Genomic DNA, 18,248 nt, shown 5'->3' on the forward strand with positions numbered 1-18,248 from the left:
CTTCATGTTGTGCTTTGTATTTGAGATATTGTTAATTTAAGGGTCTCTGACCATTTCAACTAGGGAGTGATACAAAAATACTTACAATGAAGGCAAGGAAAAATCAGATGTTCATTTGCCAGTCTGCATTTATTTGGGTAACAGAGAGACTGGCTGCTCCTCCCACCCCCAAAGCTCATGGGAGGATGGCAGAGTTTGAGTTTTGATTTTCCCTGAACGCACACGTGGATTGTTATATCTCAGATTCACGTTGCTTAGGGTTAAGGATATATGCATGTTTCATTTTAGCTGCTGGATTTCCATCGTGGCTACTCAGCAGTAGTACACAGAGAAAACCCAAACACCAGAAAGTCTTGTGCTCAAGTTACTGGTGACACAGAATTTCCTCGAGACACAGTTTGTCCAAAAAAAAAAAGGAACATGAAAAACTTAATTGTTTAAAACTTCTACAGATCTCTTTGTGTAACAACTCAAAAGAAAAGGAATTTGCATGTCTCAGTTTCAATCAATGCCCATCAATTTCATTATTAGTAGAAATTAGTAGTTCAGACTAGGGCCAGGGAAAGCCAAAAGCCAAAACGTGCATGCCCTTCGCAATCGGTTTAACGGTTAAACAATATGTATTTTTAGAAGTGTTTCTGTTCGTTAAGGTAACACTTCCCTTGCATTCATGGTTTGCAATCTTGAGATTGTTTCACAGACAAGAAAAACACAGACACAACACAAAAAAAACCAAACACAGCTCACAGGGGAAAAAAAAAATACACAACTAACCACCAGAAGCTGAAAAGAAAAGGCCACACAGGTGACATGTGTACACAAACGCACGTACGCGCACACACACACCCCAAAGGAAACAAAGAAACCAAAAAGATCAATTCATGACATGCGGCGCACAGGGAATCCCAGCCGTTGGCAAATACCTTCATCAGCATGGTCATGGACATTTTCATCAGGGATACGTTCAATCTGAGTCTCTACGGACTCATCCCAAATGGGTCTGGTGTCAAAGATGTCTTCAGGAACTGACTGCTGAGCCTCACTGGATGGCACATTCTCAATAACTGAAACTTCTAGGGCGCTACTGCTTTCATCATCTGAAACTAATTCTTGTTCTCTCTCTGACTGTGTGAGTCTTTCCACTAATTTCGAAGCTTCATCACTAATCTCTTCAAAGAATTCTATGGAGTTTTTGTAAAGGTCAAAAAAATGTTCCTTACTTTCCTTAGTGGGACTAAAAGCACCGCGGGAGGCTGCAGTGCTTCTGCTTTTAACTGGCAACCGCGATGAAAACACCTTGGGTCTTGCTGTTGTTGCCTCATCTGAGTCTAGCTCAAGCTTCATCTCTCTCTCCCTCTCCCTGGTCTCTGCTTCTGCCTCTGCGTAACTCCTGGCTTTCACTGATCGTTTGGCCTTTGGGTCCATGGCAATACCTGCATCAGATTCAGATTTACTTCGGTTATCTTGTTTCATAGGCAGCTTGCTGGTCACGTCAAGAGCTTTGGGTGACTCTAGCTTGCAGACAGACGTGTCTGTGTATGCGGATTGTTGTTCAGCTTTTTGGAAAGCTGCTTTGACAGGAATTTTAGACTTTGGTTTTGCTTGGTCATCTTTTCCTTCACACTGCAAACTATCTAGGAAGCCATCTGTGGGAAGGCTCTCGTGTTCTGATTGTTGGAAGGACTGTGAAGCAGCAGCAGCTGTTCTCACAGGAATTTTGGATTTGCTTTCACAAGAAGGCACTCTCTCCATTAGAGCAGTGGGGATTTCAATCACAGACCTCTGTTCCTCTGGTGAAGAGTCTGGGGACTCATCGCCTTGTTCGGAACAATCTAATCTAGCGATTTGGGAAAAATCTAATTCATCTCCTACAGACTGCTCAGGAGAGATAGGGCAAGGCACCTGACTGCTATCAACCGTGTCGGTCTCCGTTCCGAAGGGCTCAGCTTCAGAGGCAGCAGTTTCTTTCTTTGGTGATTTGGAAGAAGCTGAAATACCCATTTTAATTGGAATTCTGGATTTCAGATCTGCTTTTGCAGTGCCTATGCTGACACCTTCACCCGTCATTTCTTCTGATCTCTCACTAGACTCAGATGCTGGGGGTGAATATTTCAGCGTATCTTTTTCTTGAGTATCTGAGTCCTCAGATTCTGAAGGTGGAAATGGATCTGGTGAGCTCTTCAGCTTAGAAGATTCCACCTCTGCCTCTTCTTCCACTTCTTCAGACAAAGAAACTTCTTCCTGAGGCTGCTGCCCCACTTCGAAGAACTGAAAGCTTTCATTGGGATAGTTCCTTTTGGTCATGTCAATGGCTCCACTTCTAGTCATTTCAAACAACTTCCCTTCCTGAAAAAGAAAAGGATTTTGTTCACTAAGTGGTGTCCCTTCTTCGGTGGGTGTTCTGGCCGGTGTGGTATCGGGTGTTGTGCCTTGCGATCGCCTGTCTACCATCAACCCAAAGATCTTCTGTTCCTCCTCTTTCACCCGAGCTTCAAAAGCTTCGTCATCTTCACGTATTTCACTCCACATGTCCGAATCCACATCAGTTTTAGTGATGACAACTTGACTGACCAGTTTCTCTGCTTCATCTCTTATATCCTCCAGGGCAGATTCAGCTGATGTTGTGGAATCCGACGCTGAAGATCCTTGTGGTATTTTCTGAAACGCATCCTCTGGTTTTGGCTCTATTTCCATGTACACTTCCTCTGCAGAGCGATATTCACTACCTGTGCCTCTGCTAAGTAAAGCTTCACCAGCCTGATCTTTTCCTTCTCCAACAGAATAGTTTTCCCTAGATAGCAGACTTCTACCAGGTCCTACCTTACTTTCAGACTCAGCAAAGAAATGTTCAGAAGACACATTTTCATAAGGGCTGACTATATAAGGAGCACTGCTTTCAGCAGCATCTGCTACACAGCTCTCAAGTTCCACTGTTTCAGTGGTAAGGGATGAATACTGTGGTAAGGGTTCCTCAGCATCAATATCTCTCTGAGATGTTTCAAAATCCCCATCTGCTTTTCCCAAAGCAGACTGGTCAGTGGTATCACCGTCGGCCGGTTTGCCATCTCGTGGTACAGAGTACTCGGGGGTACTGTGTCCATGAGAGCTGTCATCTGCTTTCTCAGGCACGGCTCCTGCAGCGATGACGTCTGCGCGTGTTAATGCCGCCGTGCCTCGGACATCTTTTTCAGCAGCATCGTGTCGCGGGAGCGTTAACGAGGGCTCAACGTGAGCTTCTTTTTGAGCACTGTCACCAATGGAATGACCCAGAGTACCCCCAGAGAGCGTGACTGGGGCGTTGGGACTAACTGTCTCACTGTCATCTGTACTGTCACATTTTGATTCATCAGCTTCTGCTGGTCCACAGCCATCAGAATGACAAGGGCCTGGTTCTCTCGAGGAGGGCGCCTTACAGCTGCCTCCAAGGACAAGCGGTTCCTCTATGTCACCTCCTGCCGACTCACCCTGTTCTGCTCTAACTGTACCTACCCTGAAGGAGCATTGTTTTGAATCGATGGGTTGAAAACCTGCTTCGTCGGGGCTAGAACTGGAGTCGATACTGGATGGCAGTGGTGAGGGGGGCTGCACTCGGATCACAGGCTCCATCAAGAGGCCTGAGTCAGCTTCTCGTTTTAGCTGAGTCAGTTCTGGCTCACTTTCTGAAGAGGAAGAACTTTTTCTAGATTCAGCTGCAGACATCACGACTGTAGGTACATCTTTTTCTTCTCCAGCTGTTGGCTTTGGTTCTTCAGCTTCACATGCAGATTCTGAATCGGCAACTGCAGCAGATTCGTCTTGCTTACAATCCTTTTTGTAATCTCTCTTCTGTTTTGCTTCTTGTTCTAATTCATCAAACATTTTGATTTTGGTCACCATTTTAAACATCTCCTCTTCAGGGGTGAATCTCTTCTTTGGTTCGCTATCCGAATCATCCTCTGGTTCTTCACTGACTTCGGGGATCACGGCAGACTTTGGTATGTTTGACAGTGCCTGCGAGTCTGCCGTTTTAGGTGTAATTTCATAGCTAATTTCTTCAGAACTAGGAGTTTCAGGTGAAAGAGGACTTTTCCCTGAACTCTCCATGAGGGATGTTTGCTCGAGACTGTCATCATCAGCACTTCCCTCAGGGTCACGGAGAATCCTGGAACGCACCGATGCCAGCTCTGGGCAGGTTTCTCCTTTGCTAAAAACAGGCTGAAGAGGCCCCTGTGCCAAAATACCGGCCTTGACTGTTTGTTCTACAGGGCTACTTTCAAGGGAGTCACGGCAGGGAGACTCCTTCATGGGACTGGGCTCCAAAGAATCAGGCGTTTTGTGGGATGAGTTATCTTCTAGCACTGGGCTTGCTTCCAATGAGTCTTTATGACTTACAGCCAGAGAGTCATCTGCAACTGGGCTAAAGCTTTCGCTATCATGGCTAGCAAGTGCAAGTTCCAATTTCTGGGGACTTCTAACCACAACACGGCGTTCGCATGTTATCTCTTTTTCTTTCTCTAAAGCAGTGTCATGTGTTTCAGAAGACTGAGTTAAATGTGCAGTGGTTCTGGATTCTTTATCCCTGCTAATATCTTTCATAATGGAAGTCGGGCTACTTTCTGTAAGTTTATCAGCCTCTGCTTCAGAGGCTGCAGGTACAAGCTCTTCTGATACATGGTCAGAATGAGACTGACTAGTCTCAGGAACAGCATCTAGCCGTCTTTCAGTAATACCTTTTTCATCTTCCTTTGGAGAGAGTTCCTTCGGAGAACATGTTTCTGCTGCTGTGTGTGCGCTAGCTGCTCCCTTAGCTTCTTCAATTTGCCCGTCCGTTTTCTTTGGTGAGAATGAAAGGCTTTCAGGGCTTGTTTCTGGAGTCTCAGCCAGACCCTCGTGCTTATAACTCTCCTCAGAACTGATCTGAGGGGTTCCATCCAGTAGGCTGCCTGGAGAATCAGCCACACCTTCATGTTTAAGGCTCTCTGAGCTCCCGTCAAAAGCAGCACTTTGCAGAGAAAGAGCAGGAAGGAATCCATCTTTCACGTACTCTGTGGGGAAAGCCACGCTGAACGGACTGGTCAGTACTTGCTCCAAGTTAAGCTCTCCCTCCTCCGTCACCGAAAGGTGTCGGAACTGTTGGTATCTGTCATTATCCTCCAGTTCTTCTTTGATAACGTCAGAAAAGTCTGTTGAGGTTTTTCTGTCGGGGCTGATCTGGAAGTCAGCGTCTCCTGGGTCATCAGAAGTCCTGCCCTTCACAACTGCTGCATCTTTGGCGCTTTCATCAGCAAATACGGGAGGGAGAGGTTCGCTTGGTTTTTTGCTGCTCTGCTCTTTTACCCCCTCTTTACCTCCAGCTTTCTTGGTGGTTTCAACAGCAGAAATCTGCATTTTCCCTTTTTTAGATTGCGGCTCTTTCTCTGCTTTTGACACCGTGCTTGGTTTGTCCTTCTGTCTGTCTGTCTTGTGGCTCGCTACTCGCCTTGTCTCACTCTGTGAGGAAGCTGGTTTTCTCCGGGCTGTTTCCTTCTCAGGGAGCTGTTGCTTCTGTTTGACAGATTTGTGCTCAAACAATCCGGATATGTTCTTGGATGGGTCTTGACCCGACTGGAAGGCTTTCATCAGTTCACGAACTGACATGGTCTCTTCGAGTCTTTCTGTCTTAGAAGAAGGTGAAACGGGCGGTTGTGCTTTGTGTGCTACTGGTTTTTTGACTTGTGCTGGCCTTTTCGAAGCCTTTTCAGCAGTGCCTTCTCTCGTCTGAATTCTGACAGGTAGTTTTGACCTTACTTTTTGTTCATCTTCCACTCGTTTCTGAAGAGCTTTAACTTTGTCTTTTATTGAGCCAATAGGAGTTTCCTCTATAACAGGGGACACAGCTTTAGCCTCAGGAGCAGCTGTCACTGTTAAGTTAGGTTCCTCACCCAGTGACTCATCTGAAGTGACTTTTGTTTGTCCCTGTTTTTCATCAGTGCTGTGTGTCTTGTCTTCCTTTTGCTTTTGCTTGTCTCTTAATTTTGTCCTAACCGGCTTTTTAATTTCTAAGGCTGGCTTCTGTTGCTCCTGCGGACTTACCGTCCCTGTTGCTGGAGATTCTTGTCCTTCTTTTTCAGAATCCCTGCTTATTACTACAGCTTCGAATCTCTCTTTTACTAAGTCTTCCTGTAAGGCTTGTGGCTCTACCTCGTGAAGAGAAACGTATGTTTTTAAGTCCTCTGCAAGGTAATCTACCATTCCCGTCGTGTCTGGCTTCTCCGTTTTTGTTGTCTCTTTGCCTACCCTGACTTCTACGCAGGGAGGTTCAGTGACTTCTAAAGGAGCATTTCTCCTGGCCTCTTCAATTTCTTCATCACTGACAATGACCCATTCCTCCTCTTCTACAAGTTCTTGTTTGGAAAGGGACTTCTGCAAAACATGTTCTTCTCTGGTATAGGATCCACCTCTCAGAATTTCATTTACTTTTTCTAAGTCTTCTTTCACTCTTTCAACTATTTCAAAAGGCTCCCCTGGCTCTTCTTCAGTGGGTTTTCCAAGATCTTTCACTCTAATGGAGCCTGATTTATCGGAAGGGTCGGTTGTCAAGATGGCAGTCATTTTGATCAGATCTTGTTTCATCTCAGAAACTTCAGACAGCAGGTCTGGACTGGCTAGTACAGGGACTTCATTAACCAGATGGCTTTTCAGGATAGATGTTTCTGTAGATTCTGTCTCGTCATCTTTGATGCGAATGAAAAACATCGAAAGTAAAATGGAAATCAAAAATAGAGTTTGGAAAATGTAATCAGGACTGAAAATGACAGTCTTTGGTTGCAGTGGTAGGAAGGTCAACAAAATGGGCCGGGAATGGTGGATCCACAAGATCTGAGGGTACAAGAGCAAAGCAATGCTAACGGGGGAGAGGGGAAAAAAAACTGAAAAGGAAAATGGCAGGAAATAACTTGCTTAACTTTGTCAATATAGCACAACCACACATACAGTATCAAAGCTGGAACAAACCAAACCAGGACACCACTAAAAAATAAAAACCAAAACAACAACAACAAAATTCAAAATTAAAAACAGAAGGAACACAGTGAAGTCACACAAAAATAGGCATCTCAAGATTGTTCAGATGTTACAGATCAATGTTCAAACAAAAATAAAGAAGAAAAAAGGGGGAAAGCATTAGAACTGATTGAAAGTCGATCTCCTCTAAGAGAAAGCCAGTGTTAGCAAACTGTCAGAATAACATTCTGTGACCATTTTTTGTTTTCTTAATGATCAAAATAAAAAGTTAAAAGTTAATTCTGCAGTAATCTAAAATATGATCAAATATGTAGAGATCTGAATCAGCTGCAAACCGGCATTTCATCTAAGGGGATTTCACACCTAAACAATGAAACAAACATTCTTTTGTTTTAAGAGGCATGGTCCTTTCCTTGGAACATCCTCATTGACAACTAATGAATTGACTGAGGAAGGAGAAGACAGAGAAGAAAAGGAGAGAGAAGGAGAAAAAACGGGGTGAATCAACTTAGAAGTGATTCCAGAGTTATAAAAAATGTAATGTATGGCAACCAAAAATCAGAGACAGTCACACTAGACACACACATACAATTCATGTAAGGCAAGTTATTTCCATGCAAAGCAAAGGTGTCGCAAATGCTGCTGGGTATGTAGCTTCGGTTAAAAAAACAACAGCTCTCAAAAATTAATCATAGAAATTAAAGAGAGGTGAGAATGTTGTAAAACATACTGTGGTGAAATATTCGTCTAAGGTGTGCAATCAATGCACAGTAAACTGCATGTAGCTAATTCCCATTATCCCAACTGCCTGCTGGGAATATTCCGTTTCAAGAAGGACTAGTAGCAAATGTACACTGAACCGACTGAAACACTGGAGGACTGAAGTTCCGAGCAGAATGCAGTGCTTAGACCTTGTAATTGTACATTTTTCCCTTGAAGGTAGTGCAGCGCATCAAACCTGACACATCTCTGCACCCCAAAGTAGTAACGCAAATAAGGAGACCTGAGCAGTACAGAATTATCTGTATTTCTTTGTAATAAATACCCATTTGGCTATACTGTTCTCCTGTGTGGAATGACTGCTAAGTGTTCGTGCTGTACATCAATTATAACCGGATTGCTGGTGATTTTGGTGCTGAAAATCTGGTGCTTTGGTGCTGCTGTTTTTAGTGTGAACTATCTAGTGCATACCAAAATGCTCTCTAGTAATTTTGCAGATTCATAATCCATATTTTCATTCATGTCACATGGATTACTGTCTCACGTGATCTTCAGGATCGTGGTGCTGTTGTTTTTCCACTAGAACATGTACATAGCACGTCAAGAATAAATAATCCTCAAAATGCAATGTAAAAAAAAAAGGCAATGCATTGCACTTTGAACTGGAAACAAGACAGAAGTCATTCCTTCCTAAACAGATTTAACAAATCACTGCATCTGAAAAAAGTTCTTATGAGAGATACTCTTCAGACTGAATATGCACTTGTTTGATTTGCGTCTTCATTAAAGGAGATCTTGGGCAGTGTGAACCACTCCCTGTCATTTTCGTACAATAACGGCCTGACTGTGTATATGCACAGGGTCTGTACGCTGTCCCGAGCTTCACAGCCACATCTCCAGTCATATTTCACCACAGTAAAGAGGAGGGGGGGCGGGGGAGAAGGGTTCAACAGCCTGATTTCTTTGGACAGTATCACTTTTTTGGCATGGTTGTATTTCATTAATTTAATGAAATATACTGGAGCACTAATTACATTTTCATTAAAAGTGATACTGTCATTCATCTCAAAAATGAGGCAACGATGTGTGTCAACGTATGGACAAAACAAACATGGAGGGATGAGCATTCATACAAGCGAAATAGCAATAGCGGGATCACCAGGGATGTCAAAGGAAAGTAAATGCTTAGATGAACTGTTTTAAATTGTATTACCAGTTAATTTATACATTAGCATGTTTTTAATTGGTTAGCTGCTTTGGTATTAAAATGCTTTCTGTTACATTTTTAAAGAATTGATGTTATTAGCAATAGCAGTTAAAGCTTAGCTCTCTTTCATGCTTATCTTTATTCTTAACCATCTTTCATACAAACTGCATTATGACTTTTTCAAAAGAAAAAAGAACAAAACAAAAGGAAAATCTTACTTTTTTCAGAAGTAATATCAACCTGGAAGAGAAAAAAGGGGGAAATTTTAAAGTCTGAATATAATCAATATATACCAAGTCACTAGTGAAGTAGTGCAGTTGAGTCAAATCCACAAGATGTATGGAGACACACGGATTAATTGATTTAAATGGAATGGAGAGTGTATTTAAAATAACGGCAAAGCACGGCTTAATTTAGTGTTTCTAATAACGGAAAAATGGTCACTTGGCTATAATTATGGTCAGCAGGAGATGCAAAATGGTGCCACGTATTGTGTTTAAATACAACTAGCAGTAACATGGTCATCTGAAGGCAACTAGTGTGCTTTGTACCCGGTTTCATTGTACGTCCCCATCCCGAGATCAGAGTTTGCCTAGTTTTTGCCTCTGTACTTTGTGACGATGAACGCAGGTGCAGGAAACCAAACAGTTTTATTATCACTCAAGGGAACATAATCCTTGCCAAAACCCCATAAAAAATACAATATCTGACTAACTAAAAAAAATCAAGGAGTAAATTTTTGAAGTTGCCTTGTAGTTTGATTTTTTTCTTTCAGTTCTGCTAGCAAAATCATTTGTCCACACAAGCAAAAAAAGGTTTTGGATGTGTAAATTTGGATGTGCAAAAGTATGCAAAATTAGAAGTAGCACTAAGTATTTAATTTCCTATACAAACTTGTGGTGGTGGGATGACTGGGAGGAATGCAACTCAGCTATGCAGTGCTGTCCATACAATATACTGTGTATGTTAAAGCCCCCAAGACAGTTTTTCAGTGAGTATTGAAAAGTTTTTACTTATTTAAAAGTATTATTTATAAAGATAAATGCAATATATTGTCTTAGTTAAGATGTGACTAATTCCTGCTTTTCCATAAACTGGAAATGAATACAAGTAAATCACTGGCAACAACTAAGTACTATTATTAACATAAAAATGAATCAAGGAAACAAAAAATAGTTTAAAATGGAAGGTGTTTTTAGCCATCAATGAGCTTGTCCTTTCGTGCTTTAGTTTCTTACATAAAAATGTAAGTCATGAATGTTTGGGAAAAATAATTTTCCAATATCCTTCCCACTACGCTTTTACAAAGTTAAAAGCTGTGTTTAAAAAAGCTTTTGAGCAGTTTTGTGCTTTTGGTCTGACATGGAATGATCACCTGAAAAGCAATGTTACCTTCTGAATGAATATAGGGGGGGTTAGCTCAAAACCTTTGGCCACATTTTCACTGGACAGTGCCTACATTTCAGCACTGAAACAGGAGAGGTAACAAATATTTCTGGAGTGACAATAGGAAACTCCAACATGCAACACAACTTCTGAACTCTGTTTTGCAGTCCATTGTCTTCCTCCATTAAGATACAACTGAGTTTATGGTGAAGATGAAAACTCCACACCTTCTTATTGGGGGTAAACTTACTTTTAACTTGTGAGTTAACACTGATTCTGTACTGGACATCAGTATCCAACTCAGAAACCTGTAAGATCCAGTCTACTGGATGTCAGAAATGGGCAAGGTTTGTGAACCGCAGCCCTGCAGGTACCCAGGTGGTGCATTCAGCTGCCATCTGGCCGCAGACTCACCCCAGCAGTGAGGAACTTGCTGCTGGAGGTAACTGTATTGAGATCTGTTCCTCTGCCTCCCTTCCCCCCTACCCACCACCACTAACTAGAGGAAGCATATTCCCACTGTGCTTAGGGGTTAAGAAAAAGTGTAAAATAAAAAATGCTAACGATCCCCTGCTTCTGAACGCTTTAGACAGGTCTAGTAGCAGCCCATCGTTATTTTTAGGATGCAGGATGGTTCTCTGAACCAGAAAAAACAATCCCATTTCCCTTTTTTTGCTGCAGAGACCAAAGCTTAAACAAATACACTTACGTGGCTTATTCTTGAACAAAATCATTTGTGAATTATTAAGGAACTGTTTTGAAGGCAAAGTGAACTATTATACACCTCCAAAATCAGCACATCTGAATCAGTAAAACTTTAACAAAGGGAAAACTACAGTTGGTAAATTCCAAAAGTGAGCCTGTGCAAGAGCCTGTCAACTGCACTCTGTTGTGTTTGCAGCACTGAGCTAATGCCTGACACGCCTGTTTCGCTACAGATTTACTCCTCCAAGCTGTAGCTGTTAGTTGTATTTTAGTAGCATGCGTAAGCAATAACATGCTGTTAGAGCAACATTACCTCTTCTTCTTGTTCTTGGTCTGATTCTGATTCCTTTCAGTTCCAAAATGCCATGCAAAAAGAGAAGGAGAAAACAGCAGGCACAATGCAAATTTTTGAGAAGAAGAGAGTAGGAAAAAAATCACTTCTGCCAACATTTAACAGGAAAGAAGAAAATGCAGAACATTTCTGCAATTGATCTCTTATTCAAAAAGAGGCAAAACTAAACTGCCAAAGTAAAACACAAAAGGCTACAGAATCAAACAAACTGCAAACAGAAAAGTTGCTTCTGGGTGTTAGACTTCTAGTGATCCTTACTTGTACCAAAACTTAAAATACACACATGCTTTTGCACCCATAAATTAGCACGAATAAATACTTAAAATAGTTAAGAACATTACCCATTTAAAGTTAAAATATGTTGAGAAGTGTTATTTTTACATTATACAAAAATGCTTTAATAAAGATTATATTATATGCTAAAAATGCTGAGAACAAATGAACACCAACGGGCCAGACTTTGGGCAAACAGCCTAAGACATTCCTAAAAGGCAGGCAGGCAGCTCCTTCTCTGACAAGGACAGCAAAGAATGCGAGTTACCACGGAACAGCAATAAACTCACTCTTTCTGGGGAAACAAGTGCTTCTTAATATCTGAGCTCACTTACACAGGAATCAAGGGCACTCTATGAGAATCCAACTAGTCTCCATCTCCTTATTTATAAATACTAACTCATCCTAGAGTTTTCCTCTCCTTTTTGTGCCCTTGATATCGGACCATTGTCTTCCCCAGGTACATTATTAACTGTTATAACAATATTCTGAAGAAAGACCATTTACACCATGTGTCATACTCAAAAGATCCTCAAAAGATTTGATCAGACGCAGGAAGAAAAAGTCTGTGTCAAAAGTCAATGTAACATTAAAATCCAGTCTAAGGAAATGTTTTTTGGCAGTGCTATAAACTTTCCAAACTTGAGAGCTCAAGTCTGCTACATTTTTATTGCTGTCACCACAGATAAACACGGCAGTTAGCTAAAAATGCTACTGCACAGCCCACCAGCTTTCACACTGGCAAATGAAAAACATGACCAATCTTCAGTCCTTCTGTACTTCATCCGTTAAAACAGTATGATCTAGAGATGTATCCTTACGCTTCATGAAACGGGTATGAATAGTAACTTCATCTCCAGAGAGGTGTCACAAGACATGGTGAGACACTATGAGAAGTCTTTGGTAAAACAAAAACTGAACCCAGAGGTGCTCGCTGAGTCCCAGATCTGGCCCACCCCTCAACAGAACCTGGGTAAAGATTCTGTAGGAAACACGATTAGCACAGGTCCTGTGCAACACCAACTGAAACCACGGGAGCTGTGTGTGTAGTGCAAACTGGATTGTTGTTTCCCTTCTGTCATCCGAGTTCTCAGAGAATATTCAGTAGCATCTCTGAACACTGGCATTACGAGTACCAAACCCCAGAAACTGAAAACACTTGGGTGGGATTCATTTTTTATAAAATACTGACTGCAAAGCTCTAACAATGTCTTGCCCTCCCACTCACTTCTTGTTTCTGTTACAAGGCTGATGCCTAGAGATCAGTGCGGTTTCACAGTACCTTTGTGTAAACAGGTAGAGTGATGTTTAAATTACATATGGCTTGATGAACCAGGCCTCTGGTAGATTTTGGCTCCTTCATGAATGATAGGCGTCCACAGGGCTCTTGAGTGGTGTCTCGCACCTGGAAGAGCAAACACACCGACATTTAATCTGTTGTTTTGCTGGATGATCTGCTTGTGCCACTCAGGACTATTTAGCAGGAGGCCAGATGTGGCAGAAAAGGTCCATGTAGGAAAAAAGAATGTTTTATCTTTTTTTTTTTTTTTTTTGTTTGTCTGTAAATGCACATATGGATGTATTTGTGTGTCAAAGCAAAACAAGGCACAAGCATGTACGTGCTTACACGTTAGAAACTTATGTACAGAAGGCAAACCCAACACTGTAATCACAGTCTTGAAAGAACAGAGACATTCCAGTATGGTGATAACTTACAATACCCATTTTTCACTGAAATGGTCCCCAAACTGTATGGTGGTAACAGAGACTCATTTTGTATGAGGTGACAAAAGGAACTCAGTCATTTTCCCCTATGTGGCAAGAACACATATTTATGCTGATGTCAGCGGTAACTCTCTGCTCAACATTTTAGTACTAAATACTGTGTTGGTTCATGTGGCTGCGTGGCTGAAAATGGTGAAAGATTACACTTAAAATTTCTTCTCTGGCAAAATGTTTTCTCAAATAAGTTGATAAATCCTAGTCTCGGAATGAAGAAATTTTCTGGAAAGCATTTATAGGTGTGGTTATTACCTACAGAAGACACTACATCGTGACGTACTTGAAGATTTGGCAGTGAACCTGAGAAAAATCTCTGGCACAGTTGTTGGCAGAAACGAGAGTTAAGCGCTTAGAACTTCAGATACCAGTCATGTCACTTCAGCTGTCGTACGTAATGTCAGAAGGATTATGTACCATGTCACAGAAGAGATAAAACTGAAAGTATTGCCTCATTCGCAGTGTTCTGAACTGCTAAGATGATACCATTAGACACACATGCATTATCTTTATCTGATTGAGAATACCAGACACAAAGACACGCGTGGTTGTGAACATACTTCCGAAAATCCATCATGGAGAAAAATATGCAAAGTCAAAGGTAGGTGGTGATACAGGTAAAGTTCTAAATTAAAACAAGCTTGCAAAATCTTGCTGGAAAGGAGGGAGAGAGTTTAACAGTTGTCTAGCAGCATACAGCAGATTTAATACAATGAGGGACTGGGTTGATTTTATCGACTTCTTGGCAGTTTCCATTCCTAAAGCATTTCCCTCCAACTGTTTGATGTAACGGTAACAGCGCACTCCATCGTCGTCAGGGTGTCCCAGCGGAAGGAAAAGCTTGTGGGGAGAGAGAGGCGTGCAGTGCCCTGGGAGTCTCTGTCTCCAGCAGAGGTGGTGATGGTGGCTCGGGGACAGCAGCCCTCTCTGCTGCCAGCACAGACCCCAGGGACAGCGCTGTTTACCTGACTCACTGCTCCCTGCACATCTCCTGAACGACGCAGCCGAGCCCCGCGGACCACGGTGTTCCTGTCACTGGCTTGATAACCAGGGCTAAAGCATTGCTTAATTTGGGATCAACGGAGGCTTTTCGCTTTGCCTTTTGTTTTACAGACTTTCCTACTCACATACATTTTTTTAATATAGACTAGTACAGTAAAATCCACACTCCAGAGATAAAATCAGGTTACAGCTGGGAATTTCTCTAAATTACTTCCTTTTTCCTTTGTTCTCAAAATTATGGGAAAACCATAGCTTGAAATATCCCCCAAAAGGAGCCATGCTTTGCTAACTGGAGCCCCCAAGGGAGTTTTGCATTGTTACTGAAGGGAGGATGGCTGGTTGAAGAACAGTTGTACCTGTATTTACAGCCATATGCACATTACAAGTGTAGGATGTGACAATCAGATTTTGATAGATTCCTGCCAATTCCATTGCGTTTTCTGACACTTTTTTGCAGTTTCCACATTTTTTTCTTGCAATATATTGAACCACGATACAGAAGAACAAACAAGACTAACTTGATCAGCTCTTTAGATTATTAGGTAGACAACAGGAGTCCCAGAAGTACCATTTTGGTGTCAGAAAGAATGCTGTGGACATGGGTGTAGAACACAGGCACAGATAATTAGATTTAGAGAAAAATTTTAGTCAATTTTAGGTAGCCACTTCTGGTTGTTTTGACTACCCAAATCAGCATTTAATCCATTATCATAAAATAATTTGGGACTGTTCTTCAGCCTGCTAAGCTTATAGTAAACTCAGAAGTTTAGGCAAAAAGTAAAAACCCAACCCACAGCCCATAGTATAATGTTACCTTAACAAACAGAGGAAGTCTGTTTTCTTTGAAGGCAAAAAAACTGAATATATGATGTTGCCCACTCTTTGTGAGTGGCACCAAATTGCCAAAACAGTCAACATAGATGGGTTTTCCTTCTAATACCTGTTGGAAATGAAAGAGAAGCAAAGCAGCAGTTAATCACAGTGAGGTGGTCAGGATTGCTTCTTAAGCATAATTCTACCGTAGTTTTGATCAATTTCTTAAACTGCTCAGACTCGTCAGCATTTACAAGCTTTAGATACAGTTACCCAAAATTAGTGGAAGCATTTCAGATTATTAAATCCCAACTGGAATATATTGTTAATTTAATAACAATGCATGACCTATAAATGACAAAATGAGTATTCAGTGTCATGAATCTGGGCAAATTCTCAATCTGTATTTTTTTTTAATTTGTATTTTTTGTTGGCTCTGATTTTAGCATACTCTGCTAACCTGGCCTCATCACAACAGTCTAAGAAATATTTTCTTCAGCAGAGAAATCCAAAGTCCAAGTTTTGAATGGCAGGACAATAAACCAGTCTGGGAATGTCATGAAGTTGCAGAGGACCTGGAGCAGGTTGCCCTGGCCCAGGTTGGCCAGAGAAGCTGTGGCTGCTCCTCCCTGGAAGTGTTGAAGGCCAGGTTGGATGAGGCTTTGAGCAACCTGGTCTAGTGGAAGGTGTCCCTTCTGCTGGCAGGGGGGTTGGGACTGGATGAGCTTTAAGGTCCCTTCCAACCCAAACCAGTCTGTGATTCTGTGACCTTTTTACCAAAGCAAGAACTTTAAAAATCAGATTACCTATGTGTTTAATCCACTTGCAGGGTGCTGCAGCAGGCAAAGACATTGTGTATCAGTAGATTCTGTTTATTTCATCTGGATTTTTATTTCCAGAAATTCAGCCTTGTCATTCAGTTTTATAAATCTGTACCTTATCTAGTGGCTCTGCACATGGAATACCTGTCAGAGTTTCAGGAACAGCGAGGAGAATTTTTTTAAAGGTGGGTTTCTCATGGAAAAGAGACCGTACTAAAGCGGAAGGACATGCCAAGGAAAGCTTCTGCCTGTTCCAAACCCTGACCACTGCTGACTGCCTTTCTGGTTAGTGATACTCATTTATGTAGTTGAGATTTACCTGTCCTTTTTGGCTTTCACTATCTCCCCTTTTCTCACAACACCCACGTAGTATCAGGCTCAGGAACATAACAGTTCAACAAAGAACAACACCCTCAAAGCTCCTCTTTGCTCAGACGTTCCTCTAAGAGGAAATTAGTAACTAAAAAATTCAAGCTGTCTCAACTGGCAGTTTGCTACTGAAACTAAGCTAATTAGAGCTAAGTAATCACTGTGGACCACCACAGACATGACTGTGAGCTACCTGGACTGAACTTAGGGCTAGCCTGCCTCCACAGAACTTAGTTTTGGACTAACTGAGGAAAAAGTCCATTTACAACACCTATCTGCCACCTCTCGGCTCGCTGCTGATTGACTGAAGTCCTTGGTCTTGTTGTGCACCTGAAACCCAGCCAAGCTGTGCAAAATTCTTACAAACTATTGCTTTTTGTTTAATAAAAGCCATGGGTAAGGTCTCCTGCTTGCATAACTAGCCGTCTCAAATGGATTTCATAGTACTTAGTTGGCAGTTGCTACTCTAGTTCTGAATGTGGATTAAAGGAACGCTGATCCTGACGCTAGAGAGAAGGAGGAAGAGGAACCTGAGACTGCTGGACTAAATGGTAACCCCCAGCTTTATTTTATTACCCAATTTCCTGGCATAAAATCAGTCCAGTTTCTAATTACAACTGTTTAGCATGTCTGCCATACAAAGGCATCCTGGCAAACCAAATGCTTTCCATTCAGTTTTGTCCTGAAGCTTTTCTAAGCCTTAGCCCCATAACAGAGAGCTCAAACTCAGCCCACTTCTGCACTTACCACCTCCTCGAATCCAGCTTAAGGTTCCTGCTACCTCATTTTTTAATTGCTGAGGACTGCCCTGAGAACACACTGGATGTCCCATTTGAATGCTGATAGCAAACACGGGTATTACCAGAGTCAGACAGGCAATTCCTTTCTAACTTCCCACAAGCAGCTGATTGGATTTCCTCCTGGGTGAAGCACACAGTTACATTCCACCTTGACCCAGGAAGACCCCGGTGCAGTCAGCAGAACATTGCTAACCTTCCCACCAGCCCTGTGGACTAAGAGATCAGCAATTGCCCATTGGGAGCAGGATTTCATCACTCGTATCTGGCAGCTGCTTTTTCCCTGATACCTGATAAAAGTCCAAGTTTCCATCTTTTCACGATGCTGCACCGTGACGGCATTTGTTGGCACTATTATTTTTCAGGACTTGTGGCAGACAAGGCAGGAAACATTAGCTTAAAAACAGACATTAGAAAATGGAGAAAACTGTTTAACATGCTTGTGCAGTACCTCTACATCCCTGCTTCTGGCAACTTCAGCAAAATTCTCTTGTTGTTCTAGAGTTTTATCCACCTTGTCATCTGTCATGCAAAAACATCTTAACCGTGCTTCAATGGGATCGTGTGACTTGGCAAACACCACAAATTTGGCCATGTAGGGCACACAGATAATCTCTCTGTACACTTGAGAAGCAAAAGTAACGGATTCTTGCGTCTGTCGACAGTCTATCAACCAAAATCTGCAAGAGAAAATGAAGAGTTGCATGATCAGCACAAAGATTTAAGCGAGAAAACTGTATGTTCTCCCATTTTGGCAGCATTAGCTGGTAACCAAGCCAGCTTGTATGTGACAAGTCAGAATAAAGCAAAGAGCAAAAAAAAAAGGTACCATTTGGCAAGAATAGCTCAAGAATGCTCGTGGTGCCCACTATGCATTTAGGAGCGTGGAGCAAAATCAACAGGGACAGCATCTGGACCACAGCTTAGTCTCCTAAATACCAGACGCAAACCCTTCACAGAGTCTCCTGCTGCACCAGTCCCAGGCTGCTGTTTGCCTTTCTGGTCAGATCTCACTCAGCTGGAAGCTCACGTGCTTTTAAAAG

At 42.0% G+C, this 18,248-nt stretch overlaps 1 protein-coding gene across 1 annotated transcript in view; it reads right to left on the reverse strand.

The window, feature by feature from the left end:
- LOC104532547 (ankyrin-2) overlaps nt 1-17,911 on the reverse strand; it is a 35,597-nt gene extending 17,686 nt beyond the window's left edge. The window contains exons 1-7 of the mRNA XM_029087425.1: nt 17,657-17,911; nt 15,220-15,345; nt 12,907-13,029; nt 11,313-11,345; nt 9,127-9,148; nt 2,061-6,692; nt 924-2,027 (exon numbers count right to left, since the gene is read on the reverse strand). Of these exons, the coding sequence (XP_028943258.1) occupies nt 924-2,027; nt 2,061-6,692; nt 9,127-9,148; nt 11,313-11,345; nt 12,907-13,029; nt 15,220-15,345; nt 17,657-17,911 (6,295 nt within the window). The remainder of the gene's footprint in view (nt 1-923; nt 2,028-2,060; nt 6,693-9,126; nt 9,149-11,312; nt 11,346-12,906; nt 13,030-15,219; nt 15,346-17,656) is intronic.
- Between the last annotated feature and the right edge of the window lie 337 nt (nt 17,912-18,248).

The sequence above is a fragment of the Antrostomus carolinensis genome, unplaced genomic scaffold, assembly GCF_000700745.2.
Source record: "Antrostomus carolinensis isolate BGI_N321 unplaced genomic scaffold, ASM70074v2 scaffold12521, whole genome shotgun sequence".
NCBI lineage: Eukaryota > Metazoa > Chordata > Aves > Caprimulgiformes > Caprimulgidae > Antrostomus > Antrostomus carolinensis.